At 52.0% G+C, this 15,977-nt stretch overlaps 1 protein-coding gene across 10 annotated transcripts in view; it reads right to left on the reverse strand.

The window, feature by feature from the left end:
* LOC122383893 overlaps positions 1 to 7,268 on the reverse strand; it is a 148,438-nt gene extending 141,170 nt beyond the window's left edge. For 9 of the 10 annotated variants that reach the window (XM_043370741.1, XM_043370742.1, XM_043370740.1 and 6 more), the window contains exons 1-2: positions 7,172 to 7,253; positions 1,770 to 1,822 (exon numbers count right to left, since the gene is read on the reverse strand). In XM_043370741.1, coding sequence (XP_043226676.1) covers positions 1,770 to 1,822; positions 7,172 to 7,181 — 63 coding nt within the window. In that variant the 5' untranslated portion in view covers positions 7,182 to 7,253. Of the gene's footprint in view, positions 1 to 1,769; positions 1,823 to 7,171 lie in introns of all 10 variants that reach the window. The other variant, XM_043370739.1, reaches the window with a different exon arrangement.
* Between the last annotated feature and the right edge of the window lie 8,709 nt (positions 7,269 to 15,977).

The raw sequence follows: 15,977 nt of genomic DNA on the forward strand, positions 1-15,977 counted from the left end.
GTAGACTGGCCACCTCTGGCCGTCGCAGGGTGGCACGCAACTCCGTGTCGCCGAATTTAACAGCTCACACGATACTCCGGAGTCTGACGACAGGCAAAGGCAGTGCGGTATGTGGGGAGTGCCCGGTTCCCGGGAGACCGCAGTCAGTTGGCCGCAGTAGGGCTGCCAGCTGACCGGAGCTGCCAGATCGTCTCCGGGGGTGACGTCACCGTCTGGGCAGCTCTTCCAGAGGTGACTCTGGCGCCAGTCTTGGGGTGCTCCATCCCCGTTCCGATACTCATCACGCGAAGTTGCGGAAATCCTTGCCTCAGAATCGCGTCATACTTCTTGTCTTTGTCGCGCTCTATGACTAGGAGTTTTACCAGAGCTCGCCAGGCTTTCGCAACATGCTTCTCTAACTAACAAGATGCGTGTCGCAAGGCTGCCTATCGAAAAACCTCAAAAAGCTCATCAGAGGGCGTGTGACAGCGCAAAACAAGGCCAGCTTCGCGTCCCTTTGTGCTTCGGCCCCTGAGCTCACCGAAGCGAGCTGCCTTGTTGTCCTGCGCGCGTCTCTGCGCCTGCCCCAGTCGCTACCCTTGCTAATGACACCGCCGCACCGCCGCGGTCCGGTGCTCCGTCTAACAGCAGCGCACAAAACCCGTCGCCGGCACAGCCCGCTGCCCCGCACCGTCTCACCGAGCGGCGTCACCGCGCTCGGGCGCGTGCGGCCGCGGTGTGGAGGCGTTTTTAGCGACCCGTTGCGCTTCGCATCAGAAGCGAAAAACAGTGTCCGCGTCTCGTCGCGCCGTTACTACTGGTCCGCGTGCCATCTGTCTGGGCGGACGGTTAGCAGGTGAGCGGCGGGCCACCTCTGCCGCCCGGCTAAACACACGGTCCGCTTCCTGCCGGCCGGAGACGGGCAGCCCTGGCCGGACGTGCCGTGCCGCCACCGGCCGTTGACTCGGCGCCGAGGGGTGACTGAACAAGATGCCAGCCGCGCTGCCGCGCTACGCCCGGGCCGTGTTAGCCGCGCCGCGACGGACGGACGAGATGGCACGTCACCGACAGACAGACAACATCGGCACGCCCGGCACGTGCCTGCTGTGATCACACGGCGCGCGGTTCGGGACCGAAAAACGCCGCATTGACCGGCATTCACACCGACGCCCAGCGACCGGACACGCTGCTGGGCAAGGGACCTCACTCCCAGTATCAGTGTTTTACATTGTTGCGGAGTTGATAGGGTCCGGCTCGGTATTGATCACGAGAGAAAATAAAATAAAATATTGGCCAGCTGATCTCCCACCGATGAGAAATCTGTCAGTCTGGCTCAGTATTTTTATTAATCGTGCAGTCCGGCACCCGTTGCATCGCAGCGCCAAATCCCCCGTTCACGATCCACCAGGCATCCGACTCAGCTAATCAGGGAAGGCTGCAACAAAGACAGTGTCGACTCCACTGTGCGACCGTTACCGTTGGTTTCTCCTCCGACCGTCTCGGCGGCTCTCGACAGGGTGTACCTGGACAGAGCGGACGGCGCTGGGCGGCTCGCTCCGCCCGGGTGGCAGGGTGACGTGGCAAAGGAAGGACAGTGCACCCGCCCGGTCACCGAGGTCGTCCCTATCCGATCGGGCGGTAAGTAGAACACGGATGCTCTGCAGACGGTCTACTTCTTGCTGTGCATCTCGGGTGGAATAAGTTTAACTGAGTGATATAGATGTAATATAAACATTACGAGTAAGCAGGCTAGAGGTTAGCGAGTGGCGAGTGGTCGCGATTGTACTCACCGTGGCGACGATGGTAGTCCAGACTACCAGTCCCACGAGGAACGGCATCTCAGCTGAAACAGAGGCGGGCACATGGTCACACAGAGGCGGGACACACGGTCACACAGAGGCGGGACACACGGTCACACAGAGGCGGGACACACGGTCACACGGAGGCTCAGAGCACGGTCCGACAGTCACACCACGGCGGGCCGGCCGCCGGTCTCACCGGCCATTACTGACAGCGTTATCACGGCCTGACGAGAAGACCGGCCCGGCGGCTATAAAAGGCAACAGCTTATCGGTTTTCGAATTCTCACACAGATAGCGCGAACACTACAAGTCAGAGACTTTTGCTCGGAATGGCCTCTAAATCTCCTGTGCACACTAAATCCCCCAAACACCGTCGTAACCTGATTGATTTAATTTTACATCATTATTCATTGTCATATGCATGTTGTTAACCGGAATGACATTACGAAATGTTTGCTGGGCGGCAATGCACAATCATCGTGGCAATAAGTGCGTGTGTCCGAATCGCATTAGTAAGTTGCGACGCTAATCCCCAGGTCGCGGTGGCGGGCATCAAAACACGATGTCTCGCTCCGGCGCGGCGGATGTGTTGGGTTTACGGCTGGCTGGGCGCCCCGGCAGTAACGAGGCTGTCGGCCGGACCGGCCCGTGCCGGCTGTCGGTCGACTCGCTGAGCTGAGTTGAGACGTGTTGAGCTGCGTTGACCGGTTGATATGCTGTTTTGCCTTGTGCCGAGCGCCGTGGCGTTTCGAGCAGATGGCTCCGACCGTTCCAACCTCTGTGTACGCATCGATCAGCCGTCTTTGTGTGTCTTGAGGTCTTCATTTTGATGCCTCGCTCGTCTGAGGGCAATACCCGGCCGCCGTGTATGTCGGCGGAGACGGCTCCGTAACGGTGTGTCGGGCGGGGCGGCATTTCCATTTGAACTGGCCGAGGTCTGTGATCTCTGCCATTCTAGGCGGCGCGGCTGGAAAAGACCGGCCGACCCCTCACACGGTCTCCATTACCGCGGCAAATTGCCCTAATCCCGATCCGGAGGGGTGTTCACGGGCACCGCACACTGCTGCGTGCGGTGTGTGCGGTACGTCCAGAAGGCGTGGGGGTAGGGGATGGGTAGGCGGCTCTGACGTCACGGCTGCGTGCGGTGGACGGTCCGCTGTGGCCAGTCCCGACCGGCCACAGCGGTCGCTGTGTGCGGTGACGCAAGGCTGACGTAGGGACGCAGTGGGCGGAGCTTGGAGGCTGTGTGCGGTCCGACCGCACACAGGGTCCGTGAACAGCCCTCGGCTGTGAGCCCTCAATTACCTCGGCCGTAGGACAATGAGCGCCGCCTCCCCGCTGTCCGGCGCGGCGGCGGGTCCCCGGCGCCGGAGACAAGTGTAAACAGAGCGACAGGCCGCGCGCGGTGTCAGGCCGCCCCTCCGGCTCGGATTACCGAGACGGCTCCCTCAGCCGCCGCGGCGCGGTCACTCAGTCGTGATGATGTCGCCAGATAGACTGTCTGGAGGGACCACCGGTGGAGTCCATCGGGTCGCCCTACTGACTCGGCCGGGAGCGGGGCGCTGAGCTCGCGGAGAGGGGTGAGACAGGAGGAGAGTGGAGCGGCGTCCGGTGGCCCTGAGGAGCCGCCCGGCCGTCACCGGACGAGAATGCGGCAAATATTGACAGCTCGCCAGGTGAAGCGACCTTCGATCGAGAGGGACGGCTCGAGCGGTCGGCGGCGCGGCGGCGGCGGCCCTTTTCGTCAGTCGAAGAGGACGCGGGGGCGGAGTTTCACCGCCTCTTCAGACAGGCCGCGCTAAACGGCCGATTGCATCAGGGCCGGTGGGCCGGATCTCAGCGGTCACCCACGCCGCCGACGGGCGCGGCAGGCGTGGGAGGACGCCGCCGTCGCCTCCGATGGCACAACGACGCGCTCCGATGGACACGCAACGGGCTCCGATCGTCCGCTTGGCTGCCAGCCAAGGTCGGCCCTAATGGCACTGAACGGCCTCAACCGACCGCCGACCGAAACGGACCGCAGAAAATCACATAATATCTCAGGATTCTGGGCTAATGATAGAGCAGCTCGGGTGCTGTGAATATACGCACTACCAGGAGGCGTATGTCAACTTGTCGGTCAGTGGTCATGGAGAGCGAGACGTTTGAACTGACATGTGCAATTAGCGCTAATCCTGTGTGATGGCCTGTGACGATGAAAACTGGAATAAGTTTTGTGCCTTATTGTTCAATGACTTGTTTTAGTTTTTACAATGTTCAGTGCTCACAAAATATCCTGGAATGCATCAACATCTCTATTTCTACATACGTCAAAATAATTTGTGAGTCGTTTTCTCCGGATCCCGGCGTTTTCCTCGGCGGCGCATCCCACGCTGTGCCCACACAAGTGAACGTTTGACTCGTCATCTGGCGTGTGGCTGGAGCTCATTTGGCGAAACTGAAAGTAGCTCCGGCCGGCCGCGCCCATGGCGGAGCTCGAGCCGTTCGTATGCGCGGTGGCGGCGCCCCAGCTGGCGGCATTGGTCACTCGGAGTCGCGCTGCCTTTCTCTCCTTTCTTCGCTGCCACCCACGCGGCTATTGGGACCCTGAGAGCGATGGCCATCTAGATCCGTCGAAGGTGAACAGGCTAGAGGACGGGTGGACGTCGTGTGGGAGCTTCTGGAATGTTCCAGAACAACATCGCAGGAAAACGAGCATGCTGGTGCCGCGCAGTCGCTAATTATTGTCATTTTTATAGGCGTTCAGTTATCAATCACTTTCGAAAGGATGTGTGATCGATTGGAAAATAACTGAGGCTAGTGTTGATATTCCATTGTTCTCTTTAAAGCGTAGACTGCGGGAATTATAGAAAGTCTTAACAACAGTCTTTTTTAGGTTTACAATAACTGAAGCGCGGAGAAAATGGTCCTGCTCGACTGAATACGAAAACTGCCTCGAGTTGACGGGCACGGTTGGCTTCCCCATGTGGATGCTATCACACATTGCAGCGCTTCTCCTCAGGACAGAGGGCCCCGGGGCTGTAACGGATTCTTGGAACAGGTGTGACGCATCACAGGGGGCTGTCCTCGCTGTGTGGCGGTGCGCGGGCGGCCAACGGGCCGGGGCGCTTCCCCGACCTTCGGCCGGCCAGGGACGGGACAGCAGCGGCGGCGGCGGCGACGGCGGGCGTGGGTGGTGGACGGAGGGAGCGCCCGGTACCGACTGGCACCGCCGCCACAGGTCACAGCGCCCCGCCCTGACCCGCTCCTCGGACCTGCAGTCGACTCATCACCCGGACAGCCGGCCGACACCGAGCTCCAATTTGGGAGCGGGGTTCCCGAGAGGCCGCGAGGCTGACCGATACGGAAACCGGATACGCGCCGAGAGGCGGCCGGCGCGCTGAGCTGAATGTTAGCAGCTGCTCAGGGTCAAATAGGTGTATAATTTCGTTTTTGCTTGTCTTTTCTCCGTGAAGAGGCTCGACAATAGCGCTTCATTATCCTAACAGACTTGATAATACAGCTAATTTGATGAGGCAAGCGCTGAGCCAACTCTATAATGACTGCTCGACAAACTTGATTGGGATCTGGCAATGAATCACGGCTTCACTCGATACTTACATAACGTCATTGATGTGCTTGATACCTAATGAGGCTAGTCCTGTCAAGCTTAACATTGAACACAGCTCTTTTAGGCATGGAGGAAACCCATTTAATATTCAGGGCAATACAGTTTTCTCGGAAATCTTTTATAATAAGTAGAGCAAAGCAATCATGTTTTTGAACGTTTAGATGCTCAAATGAAAGTTCGATCATTAAGATCTCACACATTTTGCATTTTAGAGACTTTACAAACTTTGCCCTCTGAACCATATAATTAGAAGAAGTGTTGCTATAATTGGTCTTCAATTTTTTCGATCCTCCATGCGAAGATGATAACCAGCAAATGAGTTTGCAAAGCGATGCACAGATGCGTTCTTTTCGTAATCTTCATTGTCAGACACGTTAGATTGCTGGCATTGTTCTAACTTTATAGTATATTGTTTGTTATTGAAAGTATATTGTTCGGACCTCCGACCCGGAACGTCTTCATTCAAAGAAGTAAACTTTTTACATTTTCTTGGAACGTTGGACCTTCTCATGCAGACCATGACCGTGCATGGTTTATACGAGATCCCGTTGATCCCTATAGCTCTGCATCGCCCGAACCTGTCTTATGTTTGTTATTGAGTTGTCACAATGCATCATTGAGAAATACACGTTTTTAAAAGCTTAGCAGTTAGGTCTTTAAATTAGATTAGGTCTAACATTTTTTTTTCCAGAACTATCAACAGATCGTAATCGACGCTAAGCTAACCAACGTTTGTTTCATCATTTCTTGAGTCTCAGAGGCAGGGTCAGGCTGAGGTGATATGTGACGCCACAGAGGTCAGATCAGCCGGTCAGACTAGGTCAGATTACTGGCGGATGGGAGGTCAGATCGGGTCACGGAGCTCGAGTCAGGTAGGGGATGGTATCGGGCTCAGTCACGACTGGATTTCTGCGGCCGGCGCCGACCGTTCGTGATCGGCGGTGACGGCCGGCTGATTGCAGAGACGCCGCTCGGGGCCCGCTGGGCCGCCGGCCTTGTGCGCCGGCCGGCCTTGGTGCGCTGTGGCCCACAGTCTCTGTCCATGGAGGTCGAACAGTTCTCCGCACCTGGACACATCCGGCGGCCTGCGGCACAGAGTCCTCACCCCGAGCCGCGTCCGTCAGCACCGCCGGACAGGCCACGCCGAGACACACACGTCCGTGCCCGTCTCGCCAGGATGGGCCGCTTTCGTCGGATCCAGGCCGCCGCGGTCTGCACGATGTGATGTCACGCTGTGGAACTGGTTCTCGTTCTCAGACCACTCTCTGCGCTGGGTGCATCGTCTGACAACAGCCTTTTCTCAGGTCCTCCCCCACTCGATCAGACCAGACGGCAGGAAGTGCAGGACGCGTTTCACCAACGTACGCCACAGGAAGTGGGTTGAGAGGTCGCTCAGAGGCGCGGCTCGTGCTGGCGGCCGTCTCCCAGGCTGCTTTCCAGTGGTGTCGGACGGCGGTCGTTTGGCTGAAGGTGAGACGATCGTCTTCCGGTGGTCGGTATCCGGCGGAGTCGGCCGTTCTCTGGGTCTCTGTCTGGGTCCCTGGGGCCCGGTGTCCCAGTGGCCCGACACTCACTCCCCAGTCTAGCCGCGCCCGACCGCTGCCATTGCACTCAGCGCCGGGTGCGGCTGCACGCTCACTTTTGCACGGATCACCTTGAGCGCTCGCTCGCAGCGCCAGCTGTCGAGGGCACTGCTCGGAGTTGGTAGCGACGGCGATGTCGGCTGGTGTTGTCTGCTGATGTTCCCTGAAATGTGGCTCACGCTGAGCTCGGTACTCACCCTTCAACATGGCTGACGAGGCCGCTCACTGCCGAGGCTCCGCAGCTCTCGGCTGGGCGGTGTTGGCGTCTCACCAGTCCGTCTCAGACTGACCGGCCGCCGGCGCGCCGCCCAGAGAAAGCCGTGACGTCAGCGGCGGCGCTGATTGGCCGGCGGCGCGGCTCGGAAGGCCACCGCTCGGTCGGCACCGGTCGCGGCCCACACAGCCAGCTGCACAAGTGGCCGGCCGGCCGCCCCCTCTCGGCCATGGGCCAGTTGCACCACCTCTCGCGGCGGCTGGCCGGGGGCCGACAGGGGTCGCCGTGTCGTGTCACGGGATGTCGCCGACGGACGGAGCACCGGCGCGCCGGGGTGAACGCTCGCCGCCGCCGCCTCCGCGAGCAGCCATGCTCGACACTCGGTCGCCGGCACCCACCTGTCGGCGCGCGACGACGCACTCCAGTTGGCCGATAGTCAACAGGAGGATGAGCATCGTTTCTCGCTTCACCGTCACTGAGCACCGAGGCTTGTTTTATGTTATGATGGAGACATTGGCCTCTGACGGGCGGCTGCCAGTAAACAGGGACGGATGCGTGTGCCAGGTGTGGGGACAGCGGGGATTAGCCGCTGACGCGTGCCCCCAGCGGGAGATTAGCTGCGCTGGGATCAGCCCGGGTGACCTACGCCCGAATCGCCTATTCCATCGAATGTCTACGCCCGGGTGACCTACGCCCGGCTGACCTACGCCCGAATCGCCTACTCCATCGAATGTCTACGCCCGGGTGACCTACGCCCGGCTGACCTACGCCCGAATAGCCTACTCCATCGAATGTCTACGCCCGGCTGACCTACGCCCGGCTAACCTACGCCCGAATCGCCTACTCCATCGAATGTCTACGCCCGGGTGACCTACGCCCGGCTGACCTACGCCCGAATCGCCTACTCCATCGAATGTCTACGCCCGGGTGACCTACGCCCGGCTGACCTACGCCCGAATCGCCTACTCCATCGAATGTCTACGCCCGGGTGACCTACGCCCGGCTGACCTACACCCGAATCGCCTACTCCATCGAATGTCTACGCCCGGGTGACCTACGCCCGGCTGACCTACGCCCGAATCGCCTATTCCATCGAATGTCTACTAGCGTACGGCCTGCCCGTGTTCGTGGAGCAGTTCCTGCTGTATTATCGAGTAAGGATTTACCCATTCACTACGCCGGCTGACTGGCGGCCCCATCCTTTGTTTGCTCTGTTGTCGTCCGTCGCCCGTCGCGGCGGTGCCCAGGCCCGGGGGTCGCCTGGCGCAGCGGGGGGTAGCGTCCCGCCCCGCGGCCCCTGGCGCGGCGAGAGGTAACATGCCGCGGCGCACGGCACGGCGGGCCGCCGCCGCCGCCGCCGAGGGAGTGGACGCTGACAAGGATGAGGGCCGTGGGCCCGTGGCATCACCTGGGTTTGTATGGATTTTTGTCCATTTGGCCTGCTGGCTTAACACGCGCAGTGGAACGGTTGCGAGTACTACGCCCAGTGGAAGGGGGGGGGGGGCGGATGTCGCCCCCCCCTAAGATCTCAGCTCCCACTGGAGCTAGAAAGACGAAATTTGGAGGGTAGGTGGGGGCCATGGGGAACTCTGTTGTGTGTGAATTTCATGATCCTTGGTCAATATCTTCAAGGTCAAATGAGGTCAAATGTGGTCAAATCTGCCATATTAGCAACTTTTTTGCGTTTACATGCCGATAACTCAAAAAGTTACCGGCCGATTTTCTTCAATCTTTCACTATACGAAAGAACAGACATTTTTGAGTATGTATGGTGAATTTCTAGATAATCCAACAATAAATATGGCAGTTAGAAGCCTGCTAAGGGTAAGATGTCGCCGGCTGAAGCGGGATCGGCCGACGCGGGAAACGCGGCAATCACAATTTTGTGTTTACACACTCATAACTTAAGTTGTTACTGGCCGACTTCCAAAATTCTTTGACCATGTGATTGCCTGTACATTTCTCAGTCTTCTCACCGAATTTGACGCGAATCTAGCGCCGGCCGCCGCGCCGCCGCGCCGCCGCGGCGGCAGGATGTTTGACTTTACACCGCTATTACTAGAAAAGTTGGGAACCGATTTTCTTACCTCTTGCATGAGAAGATCCGCAATTCAATTCTGGACAGGTAGCCGAAATTTCACATTGATATTATGCTTGCGGCGCGAGTTATTGGCGAAAAACAGGAGGGGTGGGCGAAATCCGCCCCCCCCCCCTTCCACTGCGCGTGTTAAGTCACCGATTACATTGAAAGGACAAGTGAAAATGAACCCCTGCACGAATTAGTGTCTTTGCCAACGGCTAACTTCAATTGCAGGAGGGTGAGGAGGGGTCGAAAGAACCACCCAGTGATTCATCCCTTGATTGAGCTATAGGGAAAGCGGGTTTGGCGAGTGGAAGCCAATGAAATAAATTTTTATTGTCCTAAGAACAACTTGAACAGCCTTGACTTTTCCAACAACTTGACAAGAGTCATTGCCATAGAGTGCATCAAGTTTCAAGTTGAACATATTTTTTTTTTTGAAAAATGTGAAGTAAAGCCTTGCTTCTCCGTCAAGTGACGGTGTATCCAAATAACCCGACCGTTGGGTAACTTGAACAGTCTTTCTTTGCACGCCATGAAATAGTTATCTGGCTATCACCGATGTTGTTTGGTGTATAAACAAATAGGCACAACAGCTCTAACATAGGTACCTTATTGAAGAAAGATTAAAACAACAACAAAAATAACCGTTGCAGAATATCAATATCTGCTTGCTGCACACCAGCCAGTTGACAGAGTTTGGCTTCTCTCGTCAGTTGACAGATCGTCTATATCTCCGTTCGGTAAAACCTATCACAACCTTACCACATCTGTTAGAGTGGTGCCAATTGGATTTTGTACCTTCAGAATTCCGATTTTGTCCTATGCCCAAATCGGAATTTGGTTGGACAAAGGCAGCATGCTTTGGACAATATTTGTCAATTACTTGCAACACTTCAGCATTTTTATAAAGTAATCGTGCATGCACCAGTAAAAACGCCTTTTGGGGCGACCAACGGAGTGAGCGGGAGGGTGGGCCTTGCACGTGCGAAATTGCGAGGGGATACCACCAAATAACTTGTGCACTGCACCCCAAGACCTACTAACCGGTCCCTAGTGATGTGACAAATTTGAGCGCAATCGGCCCAGCCGTTCTTGAGATCTGGAAGCGGCACCCTGCATGTGCGCACGTGCCAACTGGGTCCCAACTGACTTTTGCACGGCACCCTACCAACTGCTCCCTAACCGTGTACCAAATTTGAGCGCAATCAGTACAGGCGGCTTCGAGATCTGGAATCGACCCCTGCGCGTGCGCACGTGTAACAGCACCCCAAATCTGGCACATGGATATGCATGGCTTAGTGGGTGCCTACCTACATGCTAACTTTCAGCTCAATCTTTCGGTAAAAATATTTTCGGGTCATGTCAGGTCACCGAGCTATGACCTCACAATAGGTAAAACCTCCGACTCTTTTTGACAAAATCGTACATCTGGCGTAACTGGACGCGATCCCATCGACAAGAACGAAATTATTCTGTGACTTATGTCAGATTTTGACAGGACATGAAACATTACATCGTATATTGACCTTTCTAAGGTCAACAAAGGTCATTGACCTCGCATGTCTGTGTTTAGTAGGGTTTCTTGAGGTCCTGAATCCGAATCTGTGGTTCAATCTTCATCTAAATGCTTTCAAAATTGTTCCTCGATCTTTACAAGGTCACCTCAGGTCAATTAGGACAGTCCTCGCCAGCGGCGGGTGTGACTCTCGTGTTCCCGGGGACTATGTCACGCCAGTAATGACTGAACTGCAGTGAACTATGCATCATTTTGTTGCTAATTCATTGAGAAACACGGTCGTGAAAGTTTCATGTTGATATCTTTCATAGATTTGCCATTATTGGCTAAATAGCTTGGAAAATTTTAGCTTTTCCCCGTAATTTGATCGTTGACTAGCCAAAACGGAGTCAAATATTGACCTATGATAAAAATATAGGTATCACCAGTTGCGAATACTCGTAAAGAGCAATCGACTTGTCTTTGTAGGGAAGCGCTACGACGCTTAGTTTCGAAACGCCAGGAGGTCGGATCCCCCCCCCCAGGCCGCGTTACGAAAAATGCCCTGCCAGGGCGAGGGTTATAATAGCACGATCTAGGCGTCCAAAAAAGGGGTGTGATATTGATACGCAACGTAGCATTTGATGAGCGGCTTGGTAATAGTTAGATTGTCCTGGAGTGACTCAATTCAGTTAAGTTCTGGAACACTTGCAAGCTATTAAAAAGATATCTAGGCGCGTCCAGTGAATGTTGGAAGGTATTGGAAAGTAATTACATGGAAAGTATGGAAAGTGTACACACAGCGAATATTTTCTACTCAGATCATGACGTTAAAGGGACAGTATCACCATTTTGATGAAATTTGACATTGCATAGGCCCCACCTTTCTGGTCCGGGAACTGAAGACCGATCCTCGAAATTCCACACCGTTATCCCGCTATCGCCGCTCAAAGTACGAAAGGTGTACCACACTTTGAATCGTGCTTCACTATCTTCACTGTTTAAATGTTTGCGCCGTTTTGAATTGACCGCCAGTAATAAAACTTTTACCCTGGTCATTTCGTCAAATTTTATAAAGCCAAAACGTTTTTCGCACTTATTCATCACCGTTAAATTCATTAAATAGTCGTAGGCAATTTCCGCTGTTTCCTTCGGATTCTAGCGGCTCAACAAAGGAATTCCTCCAGCTTGAATCACAATCTCCCTCCAATGTATGACGTTTATCACGTGATTGTCACGTGATATTTTCTCCCATTGTCAATTGTCACGTCCAGTTGTCACTCCCTCCAATTGTCACGTTATATTTTTATAGGCAATACCTAAGGCTACCTCTCCCTACACACACAGAAATATTGAGCGGAAAAACGGTGTAATTGAAAGTACCAAAAGGAACATTTTTTTGGTGTAAAATTACTCTGTTTTCTGCGTAAAAGAACACTTATATGTGTGTTTTGCTAGCTTCGGAGTGCTTCACTATTGTGTAGGAGAACCGCTTTCAGTGTACCTTTACCGCGGATCTCGCGTTACATTTACGCACAAATATGTGTTTTTGGTAAAAAGTACCAAAAGGAACACTCGCGTGGTAATCGTACACAAATTCATGGCGGTAAATTTACACAAATATGACGGTTATTATAACGATTTTTTTCTGGTAAAGCTAATGTTGGGCCCGCAAAATTTGTAACGCAAGCGACACACGGCGGGACGTTGTCGCCAGCCGCGAGCCTTAGCTAAATGTAACGAAACATTGTGATGCTCAATGCCTACCTCATGCTGCAAACACGTTTGTTTGTTTGTCGTTTATTATTAAGAATCGACATGACATCTGACGGAAATAAAAGTTAGATTAGCGTATATACCTTATGATGTATATAAGCTGATATTTCACAACGCATATGGGCGCCGCTACAGGCCGCAGCCATCGCCCCTCTCCCGTCAACTGCCCGTAATTGATAAATAAAAAATATGTATGTCATCTGTACGCACTACTTCACTGTGCCAAAATTATCGTTCATTTAATTAGCCATCGGCTCTCTGTTGCCTATCTGGCAAAATATTAGCATACCTATACCTAATTAACCCTAGAAAAGCATGAAAGTGCATCCATTATTTTCATAACACGACAGCAGTTCAGTTGAAAAATTACAAGCCCACCTTAGCACTCCGACAAAGCTGGATAATTTCCAGCAGGTCCTTCAATGTCGCTCCGCTTCAAATTTCCGACTCGGTCTTGATTGCAGTTATCAGACGATGACCACAATGCAGTATTTCACTTATTATTCACTTATTCACTCATTACTCAGCTTATTATCCAACTAGATAAACACCACAGCACTGTTTTATCTCACTGATGTCACAAGAATGGGCAAACTCACTCTGCGCACTGCAGCCACAACACTCCCCCGCCGGCCCCCGCGGTCCCCGGCGCACAACTGACAGATTGCGAAAATGGCGCCGCCGCCGTCAGCATTTAGCTCAAAATTTCGCTAAATTTACACGGGTTGACGTAAACGAACGGTGCTCTGGATGTGTACCGCAATTACCAGTGTGACACAACACTCATTCGCTTATGGATACACTTGCTTTGCATGAAAACATATCAGTCAGGTATTTGAACATCTGTTTTGCTGTTACATTATCCTGTTTTGCGTAAAGATGCTTGTGTGGTGTAATAAAACTGCCGATGTTTGTTAGTTAACCAATAAACGTCGTATAAAAACAAACTTATTCTTGATGCCTTTACTTATTATGGCGTTGTGCGACGGATGTCGGATACCTTGCTTATCACGTAAATACTTAAACTAAAGATATTTTACTACGTGAAGCAGAACTTTGAAGCTATTTGAACTATTTACGAGTATATTGAACTTGACATCGCTCAATATTTCTGTGTGTGTAAGGACAACTCAATCAGAAGAACGACCGCGTAAGCGTAGCGTCAATAATGTATTATCTGCGCCAGTTCTGTAGTAATTTTGCATGCTTCCAAACTGGCGGCCATGCTTGTATAGTGGTGGTTCGCTCATGAAAATGAATCATGAAAATGAAATGTGGTTGCAATATTTTTCACCGAGTTCGGTCCTCAAACTATGTTTTTCTGATTCAGAAAAATAAGAAATGCTAGTAAAAAAAAAATCAGCTCCATACATGGATTTTTTTTCGATGATACTGTCCCTTTAAGTGTGTAAAATAACAAATGCAATAGCGATTGAAATGAACATTTTTTGTAGGTTCACAAGTGAACAAGAGGTGCCAGGTGGATCATAGGTGGACCCCGGAAAAGAAAGGGAGATCGATTTCACCTGCCAACTTCGGTACCCTAACGCCATCTATGAATTTTCAAATTAATTTGGGTAATTTTATCACGCATTTTTGTAACATAATTAGACTATTGCCAACACGTTTTCGTGATATCACCAACGAAGAAACCGATTTATGTTGCATTTTGTGTGCTTCCTAATTCGATTACCTGTATCCGCCTTTTATTTTTCGAAATGGTTATATTTATGATTCATGTTAATATTTGGTTCATTCTGCATCGATCGGCAGTAATTATTTCAAAATTGGTTAACCCGGCAGGCGGTGGGCCTCCCAGCCACCTTCCGCGCGGTGGGGGGGGGCATTTTTTGCCCCCCCCCCTCGTATCTCCGAAACTACTGGACGGATCCGGAAAATTCAAACGGCGTTCGATAGTTCTGTCAAATTTGTTGAAGGAAACCAAATTTCATTGACCTCGGGGTCACCGATGACGTCACAGGTCAGGTCAAAGATAAAATGTTTCACCGTTCACGGGGCCTCTAGGGAAAGCGCTATAACACCGAGTAAAACGCATTTTGTCGAAAATCAGCGATAAGCCGTCAGTTGTCTAGTACATACGTTGCTATTAGAGGTCACTGGTCATACCAGGTCAGCTCACAGGTCAGGTCACCAAAGGTCACCAAGGGTCACCACATGAACCCAACTTTACTAAAGTTGTGAGATGCATGTTTTATGGCCAGTTTTTCATTCCCAACTCAATGGTATTGGTTATAAGACCATCAGGTACGGTTTAGGTCACTTTCTGGTGGAGGTCAGGTCAAAAGAGGTCAGATTTCAAAGTTGATATTTTTGCATAAAATGGGCATCGGTTCGATGCATCTCGTCAAGGGGAGTCTAATGGTGGTCTTTGTTTTGCGCTACGAGGTCTAGAATTGCTAAAATTTGAGTTTGAAAATTTGACGTCATCAATTTTAAACAGTTTTTTCGCTATAACTTGGCCAAAAAATAGGTATTGATCTCAAAGTTGGTATGTAGATAGAAGGCGGTAGGGACTATCACATATATTCCGGTTTTTTCGAAATTCAAAAAACTTATTGGATTTGTCGGCTATTATATTCAAAAAATATATTTTTTGATTTTTGGGGTCAAAATCCAAAAAATTCGAAAAACCGAAATAGCAGTTTTGTAGCCCTCTTAATTCCACACCTTTTATGTTCAAAACATTTTTCTGTATCTCTAAAGCTGTAGGCCTGACAGCTCTTCCCGCGAAACCTTTTTTTGGGTCGAAAATGGCAAAAATGACGTCACTCTGACGTCATTAGCGGCCAACCTATCATAGTCTTTGGAAAAATTTTTGGTCACCATGTGCGCTAGCTACTCCCGGGAGGGTAGGGGAGAGTGGGGCAAAGCGGCCACCCGGGGCAAAGCGGCCACCCATCGTTTTAGCCCTTCATAGCTGGCGTCAGTTCCAATTTATGGTTTCCAATTATACTTCTCTCCACGGTCGTTCAAATGAGCCAGACCAGGGTTTCAGGCCCATCACCATAGTTCTGTGAAACACGGAAAAGCATTTCTTGCCAGGTTACCAACTATGTTTACAATTTTTAAATGTTATGTTATTCCATAACCGTTTGGGATTTTTATAAGCAATCTTGTCCATGCATTGCATGGTTATCGTACATGTATTCTACCAATTTTAATGTTTTTTACCCCACTAATAGCTAAGCTGGAATATTTTTGTCTCGGACGGTATTCGCGGGGCAAAGTGGCCGGGGCAAAGTGGCCACCCCCCAATTGGCCATAAGTTGCTTCCATCTGGATAAAAAACATTATTTATATTCAAATGTGTCGTCATGCAATCATCTTGGCCACTTCTCAGTTGCACGAGTTACCAAATAATGCAAATAAATGTTTATTGTCATGAAAATCCTTTTTTTGTTTACATACAGGTGG

The sequence above is a fragment of the Amphibalanus amphitrite genome, unplaced genomic scaffold (genome assembly GCF_019059575.1).
Source record: "Amphibalanus amphitrite isolate SeventyFive unplaced genomic scaffold, NRLGWU_Aamphi_draft 000176F_arrow, whole genome shotgun sequence".
NCBI lineage: Eukaryota > Metazoa > Arthropoda > Thecostraca > Balanomorpha > Balanidae > Amphibalanus > Amphibalanus amphitrite.